General features: G+C 35.4%; 2 protein-coding genes across 8 annotated transcripts in view; both read right to left on the reverse strand.

Moving 5' to 3' along the window:
- Positions 1-16,363, reverse strand: part of SEC61B (SEC61 translocon subunit beta) — a 1,118,247-nt gene that overhangs the window by 411,318 nt on the left and 690,566 nt on the right. The window lies entirely within an intron of this gene.
- Positions 1-16,363, reverse strand: part of INVS (inversin) — a 426,566-nt gene that overhangs the window by 394,153 nt on the left and 16,050 nt on the right. For 4 of the 7 annotated variants that reach the window (XM_070727771.1, XM_070727770.1, XM_070727777.1 and 1 more), the window contains exons 1-2: positions 10,459-10,548; positions 8,151-8,260 (exon numbers count right to left, since the gene is read on the reverse strand). In XM_070727771.1, the coding sequence (XP_070583872.1) occupies positions 8,151-8,260; positions 10,459-10,511 (163 nt within the window). In that variant the 5' untranslated portion in view covers positions 10,512-10,548. Of the gene's footprint in view, positions 1-8,150; positions 8,261-10,458; positions 10,549-16,363 lie in introns of those variants that run through there. The other 3 variants (XM_070727774.1, XM_070727772.1, XM_070727775.1) reach the window with 1 other exon arrangement.

A 16,363-nucleotide genomic window follows, 5' to 3' on the forward strand; every position in this document is an offset into this window, starting at 1 on the left:
ATAACAATAGCTTATTTAGCAAAAAAAAAGAAACAGAAAGATAGGAAACTAAACGAACTCAAGACCAAATTAAAACACGCAGAATTAGAAGCCCAAAAAGATCTCCAAAACGGGAAAATAAGAGAAGAGATAGATGTAATAAAGCACAATATCAATTTAATGATACAAGATGAAATTGTCACAAAACTAAGGAAGACCAATCAATATCAATTTGAAAATGCGAATAAAATAGGCAGATGGCTTGCTTACAAATTAAAAAAGCAAGAAGAAGAACGATACATACAAACATTAGAAGATAAAAATGGGGAATTACAACATACACTGGGGGAAAAAAAGAATATAGTAACTGAATATTATGCTCATTTATACCAAAAGGAAGAAACAAACCAATTCCAATTAAATAAATATCTTGAGGAAGCGGAAATACAAAAGATATCAGAATCAGATGAAACCATACTAAACAAAGAAATAACTAAACTAGAAGTGGAATACGCAATAACCAAACAAAAGAACAGCAAAGCCCCAGGTACAGACGGGATACCGGCCGAATTCTACAAAGAACTAAAAGACTATTTATTAGAAATCCTAGTAATAATATTTAATGAAGTATTGGAAAAAGGCTTGCTACCAATATCCTGGACACAAGCCTTGATAAGTCTAGTCCCGAAAGACCCGGAAAAAAAAAAAACATATACAAAACTATCGGCCCATATCCCTCCTCAATGTTGATTATAAAATATTCATGACAATAATAGCGGAAAGATTTAAACCAATTTTAAACAAAACAATAAAGGAAGATCAAAATGGTTTTCTCCCAGGCAGATACATAAGGAATAATACAAGAATAATTCTTAACACTCTAGAATACTATGAGACACACTCCGGAAAACAATTAGCATTAATATTCTTGGACGCCCAAAAAGCTTTCGACAATTTAAGGTGGGAGTTTATTCTTGAATTAATTAAAAAAATGCAATTCGGCCCAAAAATGATAAACATGTTCCAATCTATATACAATACGCAATCGGCTCAAATTATATTTAATGGGGAATTAACAAGATCTTTTCAAATTGCAAAAGGTGTTAGACAAGGATGTCCTCTATCCCCACTTCTATACATCCTGGCAGTAGAAACACTTCTTAATCAAATAAGATCCAACATGGAAATTATAGGTCTTAGAACAAAAAAACACGAATTTAAAGTTCAGGCTTATGCAGATGACCTAGCATTCATCTTGGAGGATCCAATAGAAACAGGGGAACACCTGCTGAGAGAGATACAACGGTATGGAGAAGTGGCCGGCCTAAAAATCAATAAACAAAAAACTAAAATTATAACTAAAAATATGGACACCAAACAAGAACATGAATTAGAGACATTATTAGGAATCCAAACTGTCAAAAAAGTTAAATACCTGGGCATAACACTAACGAACAGATGTGGTACAATACAAAAAGATAATTACGAATCCCTCATTAAAAAAACAGAACAACAGTTAATTAGGTGGAACAAAATTCATATCTCATTATCAGGGAGGATAGCCACAATTAAAATGTCTATACTACCGAAATTTTTATACTTATTCCAGACGATCCCAATAAAATTAAACCAAAAATTTTTCAGCAAAATAAATACAACCATTTCAAAATTTATCTGGGCGGGGAAAAAACCAAGGGTGAGATTTAAAGCTTTACAAGACAGAGTAACACAAGGTGGATTTGGATTACCAAACTTCCAAGCCTATTACGAAGCATCGGTCCTTCTATGGGTTAAAGAGTGGATAACCCTCCAAGATCAAAGACTTTTGGCCTTGGAGGGCCATAACATTCTCCAAGGATGGCACAGTTTCCTATGGAGCGAAAAAGGGAAAACGCCAGCATACTTTAGATGTCACATGATCAGGGACTCCTTAATAAATGTGTGGTTAAAAATTAAAAAAGAACATTACCACAAAATTCCAAAATGGTACTCCAGTCTTGAAGCGCTCAGACACCCAAACTTATTTCAATCACCAAAAATATTGAACTACAACCACATATTAGATGAGAAAGGAGATATAAAATCCAGACAGCAACTAAGAAACCAAAATATCGATATTGACTGGTGGCCCTACGCTCAAATTTTGACGAAATGGAATAGAGACAAAAAAAAAGAAGGGATCCAAGGAAAAGAAAGCATAATTGATAAAATACTATTAGGATATCCGAAAAAATTTATAACCAAAATGTATAATTATATAATGGGGTACTCTATGGAAACTGAATTAGTAAAAGAAAATATGATTACCTGGGCTAAAAACATAGGGCATTCCATTTACATTGAACAATGGGAACAAATGTGGAGAAACCTGAAAATTACTAAATCAGTTCCATACAAAGAGAACCTACAAAAAATGTTTTATAGATGGCATCTATCACCAACGAGACTGGCCAAGATCTATCCTACCATAAAACCAAATTGTTGGAGGTGCAATAGCAAAATTGGAACATTTTTTCATTTATGGTGGACTTGCCCCCTTATCAAAAAGCTATGGAAAAAAATCCAAACATGGATACAACAAATCACAACAATTTCCTTAAAACTCACACCAGAAATATTCCTCTTGAGCATAATTGATTTGAAAAACAAGAAAGAAGACACGTACCTGATACACCATATAATTACAGCTACTAGAATAACAATAGCACAAAACTGGAAAAGAGATACTATACCAACTGAAAGAGAAATCATCAAAAAAATCTATGACTGTGCAGAAATGGATAGGCTTACGCAAAAACTCAAAAATAAAGAAGATTCGAAATTTTACAAAAATTGGGAAAAATTTTACAATTGGGTAAAAAGTAAGAAAAGAAATAAATGAAGAAAAGGGGAAAATACAACGAAATACTACAAAAAGTAGATATATTAAAATGCTAAAATATTAAAATATAAGTGGAAAGCGTAGAAATGACTGTAGAAAAACTCTAGAATTCTGAAGGATAATATCGGACTACTAAGAATATCTTGATCAATCCAGCACGATTTCTTCTCAAATGTAAATACATATTGATATAAATACTACACTAACGAAACCGCGGCTCCCATATGCCGCCCAAATAAACAATCTAGACCTTTCAGAACTATTACAGTTCAATGGGGGGGAGGGGTTGGGAGGAAGATCCAAAGACCCAAAAGATAACGAACTATAGAGAGGTATTATGTTAACCACAATAAGTTATGATATGTAAATAATTGAATGGAGTGATTGTGGCATAACTGCAAGTATGTCAGGTTATCACAATGTTGTTAATCGATGTATCTTTCTCCCTTTGTACATAATCTCTTTTGTAAATCAATAAAAACTATTTTTCAAAAAAAAAGAGATTGAGATTTCAAGACGTTGCAAGCCAGGTAGATGCAGAAAAACAGATTGGCTTGCTAAAACAAGCAAGCCGATCAGTGAAGGAATTGGTGTGTGAGTTCAGAAGAGCTGCAGGAAAATTAAATTAACATTTCATTACCTGACTAGGTAACATCATGATATCTGTAAGCAAAAAGCCAAACTTAGAAAACACCCAAGGCCTCCATAGGTTCCTTTATTTTTAGTTACTCTTTATTCTTTACTGACATCTTAATTTACTGTGGGTTTTGTACTACCAATGTGGTTTTGCATTGATTCTGCATTAAGCTGCTATATACCCAGATTTTAATTTGTTTTATTGGAGACTGGATAGACTGTGGAAGTTCATAAGAATAATAACACCATGTAACAATTTTCAAAAAAAAAATGTTCCCAGTTGTTAAATGTGTTTTCCTGATTGTTTGTACCTTAAATGAATAGAAAAAAGTTATTATTCCTTGTAAACTTTGCTTTTGTGGTCAGCACAATATTTTGAAATTCCTGTGCCAACACCTCCAGACAGAGTTACACCACCTTCAAAAGAAAGCAGCAGGTCAGACACCATGGAAGACGTTGAAGATCACGATTTCTCTTCATATGCAGATGAGGAGCGGAAGCCATACTACCATAATCAAAAAGACCTCAACGATCTGATCAGAGACCTTGGTCTCACCAAGTCCAACACTGAGCTTCTGATATCAAGGCTCAAGCAATGGAACTTATTAGATGAAAGCGTCCAAGTCACAGATCAGAGCAAGATGAAAACTATGTACAACTGGTTTAGACTCTGATAAAGAACTATGCTGCAATGGGCTGCAGGATGTCACTCAAAATCCATATCCTTGATGCTCATCTTGATAAGTTCAAAGAGAACATGAGAGCTTATTTAGAGGAGCAAGGTGAGCGCTTTCACCAGGACATTATGAATTTTGAACGCCATTACCAAGGACAATATAACAAAAACATGATGGGCAACTATATTTGGGGATTGATTCTTGAAACTGATTTGCAATATAGTCGCAAATCTTTGAAAACCGCACACTTCTGAACAGCTTTTGGTAATCTGTGTACATTTGCAATGCATATAGTGTTCTTTGTCTGATTGTATAAATGAGAAGATGCAAAATTGTCTGTTTCTATAGTAAAAATGCATAATTTTCGTTGCCATGGTCACAAAAGCGAAGTTTATGATGACTGTAAGCAATTTTTAATTTGTTTTAGACATAAGCAATTGGAATATAACATTTAAAAGCTGGTAACAAAATTTGTGTTACATAGTGTAATCTGTTCCCATTGTAGCAATTATGTGATGCATTGCTGCTTTTTGACATCATCAAGCAACCTTCATGGTTGAGTGATTACTCAAATAAGAGTTTCCTACATTAAAACTCTATACAGTGACTAATCACTGCACCCTACTAAGCAGTTGGGGGTGAAAATTGTATTGCTGCTGCTGCTGTTGTTTCATAGTTATTATGGTTTGCATAAATGTAATCATTTTGTTTGTTTTTGAACAAAGATAGATAATTGTTTTAAATTAGTTTTAGTAGAGCAAACAGATGTTTTCTAGAAAACAATAAAACTAATCTAACATTTCATGATTCAGGTGGGATATAGTGAGGAAAGAATGATGTGTAATGCTAATAATTGTGTTTTTATTTAATGTTCCTCATAGTAAAATGTTCTGATTTGAAGCATTGTTAACATACACAATTGCTGTAACAGAAAGGTGTTATTACTTAGAAACAAAAAGGGTTTGGTAATTAAATTATAATGTGGAAATCTGTAAGGTACCAAAGCATTTCATATTAGGAAATAATGAAGAATACAAAAAAGCTGTTAAAAAATCAATGACATGCTCTAAAAATATCAAATCTTGGGGGCATGAGGTCAAAAGTCCCAAGCTGTTGCAACCAAGAACCTGATAATGCAAGCCCAAAATATTTTTGGATTTTACCCTTTTATATTGGGGACCTCCCTAACTACATAACAGATACTTTTGATTCCTTGTTAAAGGAAATACCACAGCATGCAAATGATTGGGATATATATCAGGGCTTTTTCTCCAGGATAAAAATATGATGTCAGAGTGTATAGGAACCTTTTAAAAGCATTGGTGCTGAATTTCAGCTGGGGGAATTTTCAGGTGACCTCTTTGCATAAGAAACTTTGAAAAGAGAACCTTATCACTGATCTATGGCTGTAAAGAGAATAGAATAGAATAGAATTTTATTGGCCAAGTGTGATTGGACACACAAGGAATTTGTCTTGGTGCATATGCTCTCAGCGTACATAAAAGAAAAATATACATTTGTCAAGAATCATGTGGTACAACACTTAATGATTGCCATAGGGGTCAAATACGCAATGAGGAAACAATCAATATTAATAAAAATCTTAGGATACAAGCAACAAGTTACAGTCATACAATCCTAAGTGGGAGGAAAAGGATGATAAGAATGATGAGAAAAGAGTTAGCATTTTCTGAATGTATGTATGTATGTATGCTTTTTTCTGTAGAATAACCCTGGTGTCAAATACCCTTACAAGGCAGAGGCTGCAGGATCAAATCCCAGTGAGGGTACGGTAGCTGATGAAGCCACAACAAGGCCGAAATAGATCTATACTAGTCTCCCTTCATTTTCACATTCAGAAAAAATACATAGACCAAATTTTTAATCAAGAACCCCCTCCCCCGTCAATGGTGTCCCGCTTTACCAATCTGGTAAAATCTGGTCATCTTAACATAGAACAATATCGGACCTCTGAAAAGTATAAGCATGCATATGTACACAGAACTTAGTTTGGGACCCTTTTGCAGCAATTATTGTGACACTGCTGAAGTGTTATGGAAGACCAGGATGCTTCAATAGTGGCCTTCAGCTCTTTTGCATTTGTTTGGTCTCATGTCTCTCATTTTTCTCTTTGCAAGGCCCCGTAGATTCTCTATGGGGTTCAGATCAGGTGAATTTGCTGGCCAATCAAGCACAGTAATCCCACAGTCATTAAAACCAGGTTTTGGTGCTTTTGGCAGTGTAGGCAGGTACCAAGTCCTGCTGGAAAATAAAGTTTCCAATAGTGCGCTGATTAGACTCAGCTGTACACTTCCACCCTGTGTCAATTTAGTGAAGCAGTGGAAATGATGTGCTTGTGCCTGGAGGTTGTGAGGGTGTGGATGGGAGTGAGGGTGTGGATGAGAGTCAACAGGCTCAAGCTCAACCCTGACAAGACAGAGTGGCTGTGGGTTTTGCCTTCTAAGGATTGTTTCATCTGTCCATCCATTACTCTAATAGGGGAAATCATAACCCCCTAAGAGCGGGCCCTCGATCTGGGAGTCCTCCTAGACCTGCCAGCTGAGACTAGAGCAACATCTCTCAGCTGTGGCTAGGGGGACCTTTGCACAGGTTCACCTACTACACCAGTTGCGGCCCTATTTGGATAGAGTCTCTTCTCACAGTCATTCATGACCTCATCACCTCGCAGCTCGATTACTGCAATGCACTCTACATGGGGCTACCCTTAAAGAACATTCAGAGATTTCAGTTAGTCCAGAATACAGCTGTGCAAACTGTTATGGGTGTACCAAGATACACCCATTATAACTCCAACACTCTGTGAGCTGCACTAGCTTCCAATCAGTCTCCAAATGCAATTTAAGGTGTTGGTTATTATGTATAAAGCCCTACATGTCTTAGCACCAGAATATTTACGGGACTATCTTCTGCTCACACTTCCCAGCGACTAATTAGATCCCACAGAGTTGGCCTCCTCTGGATCCCATAAGCCAAGCAATGCTGACTGGCAGGACTGCATAGAAGGGCCTTCTCTGTGGCGGGTCAGGCTCTGTAGAACCAACTGCCACCGGAGATTCGCACCCCCTCCCCCTCCTGGTCTTCCAAAAGGCCTTAAAAACATGGCTTTGCTGGCAGACCAGAAGCCATTGAGCAGCAATACTCCGCTCCGGCCACTATTGATGAATGACAGATGGATGAACGTTTTTTAATATTGGGGTTTTTAAAACTTCGTATACTCCAAGGGAAAAGCACTTTGAAATTCCCTGATATTTCCCTGTAACTTGCGATCTAGTTAAGGCGTGGTCATAGATGACGTCATATCAAATGGCTAAGCAGTGGAGAAATATCAGTAGCTGAGGAAACAAGTTGTTGCCACAGTTATACTCATTTTGCTTGACTCTGCAAGGCAGGGCAATCCGTTTTCTTTTTTTAACATGATTTTTCCCTGACTTTTAAACATTTTAATAGTTTGTGTTTTCCCAATTTATTCAGTTTTTTTCACAAATTCCCTGATATTTCCCGAATCACTGATTTTCCTGATAATTCCCTGATTTCCCTGTTTTCCAGGTTTGCTAGACACCCTGAATACTGCTTTTATTGCTGGATGCTGCCCTGAGTCCGTCAGGAGATGGATGACTTATGAATCAAAATCAAAATAAATAAATAGATTAAATTTCACCTTTTAAGTTGCATTGCTGAAATAAATGAACTTTTGCACAATATTCTAATTTTTTGAGTTTCATCTGTAAATGTGCCCATAAATGTTCCCACAAGTTTGATACTGTCTACTATAATCATATTAGTAATTAAATACAATCTATATAATTACAGGATTTTTAAATTGCATATTGAATAAATGGCAGTATGAAATAAACCTCTTTATTAGTTTATATCTGTTTTATAGATAAAGTTAGAACTTTTAAATAATTAAACATAGAGAAATTAGCTGAAGTATAATATAAGTTGAATATTTTTACCTGATATTTGTTTTAGGAGAGCTCTTTTATGTCCATTAACAGCAGCAGCATGAACTTGAGATGCTAATGAGGAACCATTGAACAGCCATGTTTCAGAAACATTCATACTTCTGAAAAATTCAAAAATGCATAGTTGCAGTAATAATTCTAGTAATTTTTCACAAATTGAAACTAATTTATTTTGGTGAAAACAATTTCTGAAATACTTGTATTTTGATAGAATGGTGTTTATGAGTTTTGAATTTTGCATAAATAATGGACTAAAATATTATTTATTTTCATGCAAGTCTTAGACCCTGAAGGTGAACCTATGGCACATGTGCCAGAGGTGGCACACAGAGCCCTCTCTATGGGCATGTGTGCTGTTGCCACTTGGTCTTCCGGATTCCATCACGCACATGCACGCTAGCCAGCTGTTCTCTTCTGAGTTCTGGTGTGTGCATATGCACTGATCAGCTGGTCTTAGGACCATTACATATGTGTGATGGAATCCAGAAGAGCAGCTAGCTGCTGCACAGATGCGCACTGGCCAGCTGCTCTCTTCCAGGTTCTGGAGCTCCAGCACAAGTGGATGCATATGTACTCCAGTTTTGGCATTTGGTGTCAAAAAGGTTAATCATCACTATCCTAAACAAAAAGAATCTATTCAACACAGGAGTCAAAAAAAATTGGACTTAATTATTCAATAAGAAAAATTATCCAAAGCTATATTTGTGCATACTAGTATTTGGAAAAAAGCAAAAGACTCTCTAGGAAGGGGAATTTTTAAAATGCATTTTAGTCAATGGGATGAAAATTAAATGTGATTGTTTAAAGAGCATGGTTGTTAACTATGAAGCCCTACATGGCTTAGGATCAGGTTATCTACAGGACTGTCTCCAGCCTCATGTATCCCAGCGACCGGTCAGAGCCCACCGAGTTAGCTTTCTCCAGGTCTTCTCAGCCAAGCAATGCTGGCTGACGGGCCCTAGGGGAAGGGCTTTCTCTGTGGCAGCTCCAACCCTCTGGAACCAAGTCCCCCCGGAGATACACACTGTCCTGGCTTTCCAGAAGACCTTAAGAACTTATCTTTGCCAGCAGGCCTAGGGCCGCTGAACTTCAACATCTTGCCCCAGCCTTCAGTATGACTGTGGTGTGAGTGAGTAGGGCTGTATGATTTTAAAATTGGGCTTTTAGATTGTGGCTGACCAACCAAGATCATGCCAAAAATAAGGTATTACAGTACTCACAAATAAACTGAGGATAACATCTAAGGAACTAAAGGCTTCTCTTGTATTGGTGAATGATAGTATTAATTCACATATATGTATGCAATACAGATTGAAGTATAGAGTGGAATATATTTATTAGTAAGCTCATTGTAATGTGCATTACATTGTTTAAAGAGGGAGAGAAAATTGAATCCAGTCAAAAATAATGTATTCCTTGCATTACTGAACATTCTTTGTTTCCTGAACTGGACTGAGTCTCAGGACCAGCAAGCAGGTAGTCTGACATGACTGACTGATTTGTGGTCAAATAATGGAAACAATCAGATGATCTGAATGAGTACAGAAATTCTGGTTCTTTTTTTAAAAAAATCAAGAAGGCAGTAAGCCAACGGTCTTTTATTTATAGAGAAACAGGAGAGGAAGCTTCAACTAGATTTCCAGAGTTCAATGTTTCCACTCCCAAATACACCTACAAGGGTGGACAAAAAAATAGAAACACTTGACTTTTTGGCATCATATGGTTTGAACATGTTCAAATGAATCAAAACTTGACATATTTTAATGTTTGTTTGTTTTTTAAATTTTGTTATTTGATATGTTTTTTAAAATACCTTTTAAAATAGAAATTTAAGGAAATTGGTTATAACTTTCTAAAAATGGCAGACCTCTCAGACTTTCAAATTGTTGGTGCTTGAATGGCAGGCGCTAGTGTAACATAAAGTGCCCAAAGAGGTAATGTCTCAAAAGTAATGACTGCTTTTGAAAGAGAAGGGAAAACGTCCTCAGCCAAGCACAGGTCTGGTCGAAAGTCGAAGTTGAGAGAGACCGTCCGACTCTAAAGCGATTGTTAGAGTGGATCGCAAGACCACAGCTCCTAAAATCACTGCACAGCTCAATAGACATGTACAGAACCCAGCTTCCACAAAAACTGTTCGAAGGGAGCTTCACAAATCTGGATTCCACAGAAGAGCTGCAATTAGAAAACCTCTGCTCTCAAAGACAAATGTTTCAAAGCTTTTAGAGTGGTGTAGAAACCACCAGAAATTGTCCCTCAAGCAGTGGCAAAACGTGATTTTCTCTGATGAATCATCGTTTACCCTTTTTCCGACCTCCGGCTGTGTTTATGTCTGGAGACAGCCAAAAGAATCATTTCATCCAGACTGCCTTCTCCCAACCGTCAAACATGGTGGGGGTTCAGTGATGATCTTGGGTGCTATTTCTTGAAAATCCGCCAGGCCAATGATTTCCCTTCAAAGAAGAATTAACAGCCATTATTATTTAGGAATTTTGGCTGACCAAATTCATCCTATGGTTCAAGAACTGTTTCCAGAGGGGGATGCCATTTTTCAAGATGATAATGCACCAATCCACAGAGCAAGAAGTGTTAAAGAATGGCACGAGGAACATTCTAATGAAGTTCAGCATCTCATCTGGCCACCACAATCACCAGATCTCAACATTATTGAGCATTTATGGTTGATTTTAAAGATTCAAGTAAGAAGTCAAATTCCACCACCATCGTCTCTAAAAGAACTGGAGGGTGCTTTAACTGAAGAATGGGCTAAAATTCCTTTGGAAACAATTCACAATTTGTATGAATCAATACCTTGGAGAACTGAGGCTGTATTTGCTGCAAAACGTGGACCAACACCATATTAAAAGATATTTTGATGATTTTTCAAACTGTTTCCATTTTTTTGTCTACCCCCATATATTAAAGGAGAATATTTGTAGCCCAGGGTCGAAATGAGGGGTCGTTGGTGCTCTTTGATCTTGTTTGTTTCCTTGCAGACATCTCATTACTCAAACTAAGTAACATCATCCATGCTAGTAAGGAGTGCTGTTTGCTGTTTATATTCTGGTGACTTACTTGTCTGTGTGGGTGTAGGTGGTCTTAGAGATTCTTTGTTTGGGCTATTTACTGATGGCAGTTTCTTGATTGTGGTATTGGTTATTGGTTATTGGTCTAAAGCAGTTCTTCTCAAACAGTGGGGCGGAGCCCCTTGGTGAGGGCACAAAGTGATGTCAGGAAAGGGGCTCGTGACTCTGGGGAATGTGCTTTTTTTGCCGCAGAAAGTAGGGGTTTTTTTTGCACAGAATAATAGCACACAGCACAAAGTAGGATACGTGAAGTGCAGATAACAACCCTTAAGAAACACCATGGAAAAATATTTAACAGGGATGAAAAGAAAAGAGGAGAGTGGTGGAGATAATGAGACAAATGTAAGTCTCCCAAAAGCGAAGACGTGGAGATATGACAACGTGTATGTATTTTATTTATTTATTTATTAGATTTGTATGCCGCCCCTCTCTGCAGACTCAGGGCGGCTAACAACAGTAGCGTTTGGCTTCACTGTGACTATGGTGGGAGACAAGGAAAGACCGGTATATTCACTGTGTCTAAAAATGTTTTTTTTTAAATAAATTCTATTTATTTACACATATAAACAAATACACAAAGACAAAACAAACATGCAAAATTAAAACTCACAATGAGAAGCGGGCGAGTGCGTGACAAGTCTGTACAATAATATTAACTATATACATTCTCTATAGCTTATCTTAGTAACTTAATAGTAATAAATACTAATTAGTAGTATTAATAATAATTAAATTGACAAAAAATAAACAGTAAAAAGATGATAGTCTTTCTTAATATGAATGTCTTAATTTCCTTTAAGCATTCAACTTTATCACCAGATGATTTTCTTTTACCCTTTAACAGTTTAATATATTATGACGGTTTTGGCCCTTTTTCAAGCCAACGATAAAATAAATCCCAGCAGCTATAAAATAAAGATTCTAATGTTAATTTGACCATTTCTGCACAGTGTGTAATTTTCTCCAAAATCTGCTCTTTCTATGGAATTCCTTAATTTTTCCACATTTGAGCATAGGCTATTTTAGCTGCTGAGTCACCAAATATGACTGATTTTTGTTGAGATGTTGATGTAAGATTCCTAGAAGGAAACATTCTGGGTGTTTTTTTCTACATTGATACCCAAAATTCCATCAAGACAATTTCCCAATTTGTCCCAATAAATTTGACTCTTTTCGCATTCCCACCAAAGTGGTAATACATTCAATATTCTTTTTTATATTTCCAGCAGATGGATAGCTGATTTTTGTCTATCTTGGCTAATTTAGCAGGAGTCATATGCCATCCGTAAAACATTTTAATCCAGTTTTCCTTGTAAGATGTAGCTAAGGTCATTTTATAGTTCCTATTCCAAACTGATTGCCATTCCTCAGGTTTTATCTCTTGTTTAAAATTTTGGTTCCATTTTTCTATGTTTACTTTTTTTTTTGTCGTGTCTGATTTGTTATTTAGCAGGCAGCAATAAAAAATTTTAATTAATTTTTTGTGTGTCCCAAATAATATTTCATCTATTTCTTTTCTTTTTCAATACCTGGCTCACTCTTATCTCTTGATTGGATTTGTAGATATTTCCACCACTCTAATTTTATATCTTTGGTTTCTAATTCAGTTCTTGTTTTTACATCTTCATTTGCCTTTACCATATCCTTATATCTTGTTGTTTTACCTCTTTTACTCAGATTTGGATATACGAAAGCTTCTAGTGGTGCGAACCAGGTCGGGATCCCTTTATAAAACTGTTTTCTAATTTTTAACCAAACATTTAAGAGAGACTTTCTGATCAAGTGGTTGGTAAAATATTTGTGTATTTGGGGTCTTTTTCCCCCACAAGTAAACATACCATCCTGACTGAAGGTCATGGCCTTCTAAATTAAGTACTCTGGTGTTATCTAACTGTATCCATTCCTTGACCCAAGCTAAAACTGATGCATTATAATATTACTTTCAATTGCGTAAAGCCAATCCACTATCTTCCTTAGTTTCTTGCATGTATTTTAACTGATTGCTTGTTTTGCCATATAAATTTGTTTATCAATCTGTTTACATTTGCAAAATAATCTTGAGTTATTTAATGGTTTAATGGGAATTGTTTGAAAAAAAAAAGAGAATTTTAGGCAAAATATTCATCTTAATCATAGCTATCCTTTCCATGAAGGAAAGTTGTACCTTTCCCCATTTCTCCAAGTCTTTTTTAATTTTTCCATTTAATTTATCATAATTTTCCTCTTTTAGATTTATGGTTTTTACTGTTAGATTGATCCCTAGATATTTTATTCTTTTTGTTATTTGAATGTTTAGTTTTATGATTAGGTTTTCTTTTTGCTCCTCATGTTTTTAACTATCATTTTGGTTTTGTGTTTATTGATTTTTAATCCTGCCACTATACCAAATTCCTCTAAGAATTTCTAATAATATGGGGCCTGATTCTAAAGGTTCCTCTAAGATAAATACAAGGTCGTCAGTGAAGGCCTGTAGTTTATGTTTTCTTTTTGCATCTCAACCCCTTTATCTCTTCATTATTTCTAATAATCCTAGTGAGGACTTCTAAAGTCAAGATAAAAAGAAGGGGTGAGAGTGGACAGTCTTGTCCTGTACCTTTTTAGTTATCGATTTTAGGTGTTACGTCTCCGTTCATTATAATATGTGCGAATTGTTTGTTGTAAATAGCTCTGATCGCTTTACCAAATTTCTGTCCAAAATCCATATATTCTAATTGTTTTAACATAAAGTCCCAGTTAACATTGTCGAATGCCTTTGGGGCATCTATAAAGATTAGGGCAGTTTGCTTTTCACTATGATGTTCGTAGTATTCTAGGTTATGTCTTAACTGTCTATTGGGCAGGAATCCATTTTGATCAGTATGTATAAAATTATTTAAGTACCCCTTAACCCTATTTGCCAGTATTGAGCTAAATATTTTATAATCAACGTTCAGGAGTGAAATGGGCCTGTAATTAGCTATTTCAGTTGGGTCCGTATCTTTTTGCAATTAAGGCCAAATTTGCATCTTTCCATGATAGCGGTATTTTGCCTTCGTCTAGGACTGCATTATAAACCTCCAGTAGCATCTGTTTCTTTATAGAATTCCAGCATTTCTTTATAGAATTCCAGCATTTCTTTATAGAATTCGATTCGGAGACAGTCCGGACCTGAGGCTTTATTGTTTTTTTGCATTTTAATTGTTTCTCTTAATTCTCTTAATGAGATTTTTTAAATTTAATAACTCTTTTGTTTCGATTATTCGACTGCGGTTATTGAAGTAAAGATTTTATAATCAGTGTTGAGCAATGATATTGGTCTATAATTTTCGAGATGTTCCCTGTTCTGGTTATCTTTCAGAATTAACGTTATGTACGCTTCCGTAAGGTAATTTGGCATGTAACAATGCATCATTGTAAATATGTAACATTATGGGTTGCAATATATCTACATGTTGTTTATAGAATTCGGCAGGAATTCCATCAGGACCAGGAGTTTTATTGGGTTTTTTTGTTTTACAATAGCAATTTGGAGTTCCGTAATAGTAATTACATCATTTAGCATAAGACTTTGTTCATCTTTTATTAGTATTTTTTCATTTTGTTGTAAATAGTTTAATATTGTTTTATTATCTATTCCTAGAGTATTGTACAGTTGTTCATAGAAGTCGTGTATTATTTGTCCATTATCAGTATTAGCAGATTTCAAGTGTCCGAAGTTGTCGTATAATGTTTCGATGTTCTTATCTAATTTTTGATGAGCTAATTTGGAAGTTAACCATTGACCTGGCTTGTTGGTGGATTCAAAATAGACTTGTTTGCCATTTTTAATTCATGGGAAAATTGCTGTTGCGTTATTAAATTCATTTGATATTTAATGGTTATTTTGAGGGTCCATTTGCAAAGCCCTTTCCACATGTTCTAAAGATATATTTAGTTTTTGTAAGTTTTCTTGTTTTTCTTTTATTTGATGAGTAAGATATATATATTCCTCGAATAAAGGCTTTGGTAGTATCCCATAAAACTTGTTGTGAGGTTTCACCATTACAATTGCATTAAAAGAAAGTAGTTAGTTCACATTGTATTTTTTCTTGGAATTGTTGGTTAATAATTGATGAGTACATGGACCATCTTTGTGATTGGTTGTTTTCTAATTTTCTGAAAATTATTAGTAGAGGGTTATGGTCTGCCCACGTAGCGTTCTGTGTTTGTATGTCTACAGTTTCAATTTAAAATTTCTATGTTGGACCAAGCCATATCGACACGCGAGAAAGATTTGTGTGGTGGGGAAAAGAAAGGGCATTGTTTAGAGTCGGGGTGGTAGTATCTCCAAATATCTTTTAGTGCAAATTCGTAGGCTAAAGAGTCAAATGTGGATGGGAGTATCTTCTTTAATTTGTGTTTGGAAGTGCTTTTATAGTTCTTAATTCTGTTTGAGATGGCGTTAAAGTCTCCAATTATAATAAAATTTGTTATATCCAATTCTAAATTTTTTTAATGGAGATTTTTAAAGAAAATAGATTGGTTGGTGGAGGGGGCATATATTCCTATAATGTTAATTTTCTTGTATCCTAAATTTAATTGTACTATAAGTGTTTGACCAGTTTGATCAGCATAGAGAAATTTTGGAAAAAAGGTCTTTTTAACGTATATAGCTATGCCTCTTTTTCTGATCGAGGGCGATGTGGTAAATAGTTCTCCAATACTGGGAAAATATACTAAATTCACATCATCTTTTAAGACGTATGTTTCTTGGAAACATACTATATCATAGTTATAATTGATTAATTTGTGAAAAATAGTACAATCTGATTTTGTGATGAGTTAGTATACAACTTCCTTCCCTTTCTCTCTTTGGGCTTCTGCCTTTGCTCGGGTTGTTGGTCCTCTTCTTACATACTCGTCGTCAAGTTGTTTAACTTGGGGGTCCTTATCTAATAACTTGTCCTCTGAGCTAAGCTCTTCAGAGATAGATTTATAATAATAATAATAATAATAATAATAATAATAATAATTATTATTATTATTATTATTTATTGGATTTGTATGCCGCCCCTCTCCGTAGACTCGGGGCAGCTAACAACAATGATAAAAACAGCATGTGACAATCCAATAATAAAACAACTAAAAACCCTTATTATAAAA

This window comes from Erythrolamprus reginae, chromosome Z (assembly GCF_031021105.1).
Source record: "Erythrolamprus reginae isolate rEryReg1 chromosome Z, rEryReg1.hap1, whole genome shotgun sequence".
In the NCBI taxonomy this organism is placed as follows: domain Eukaryota; kingdom Metazoa; phylum Chordata; class Lepidosauria; order Squamata; family Dipsadidae; genus Erythrolamprus; species Erythrolamprus reginae.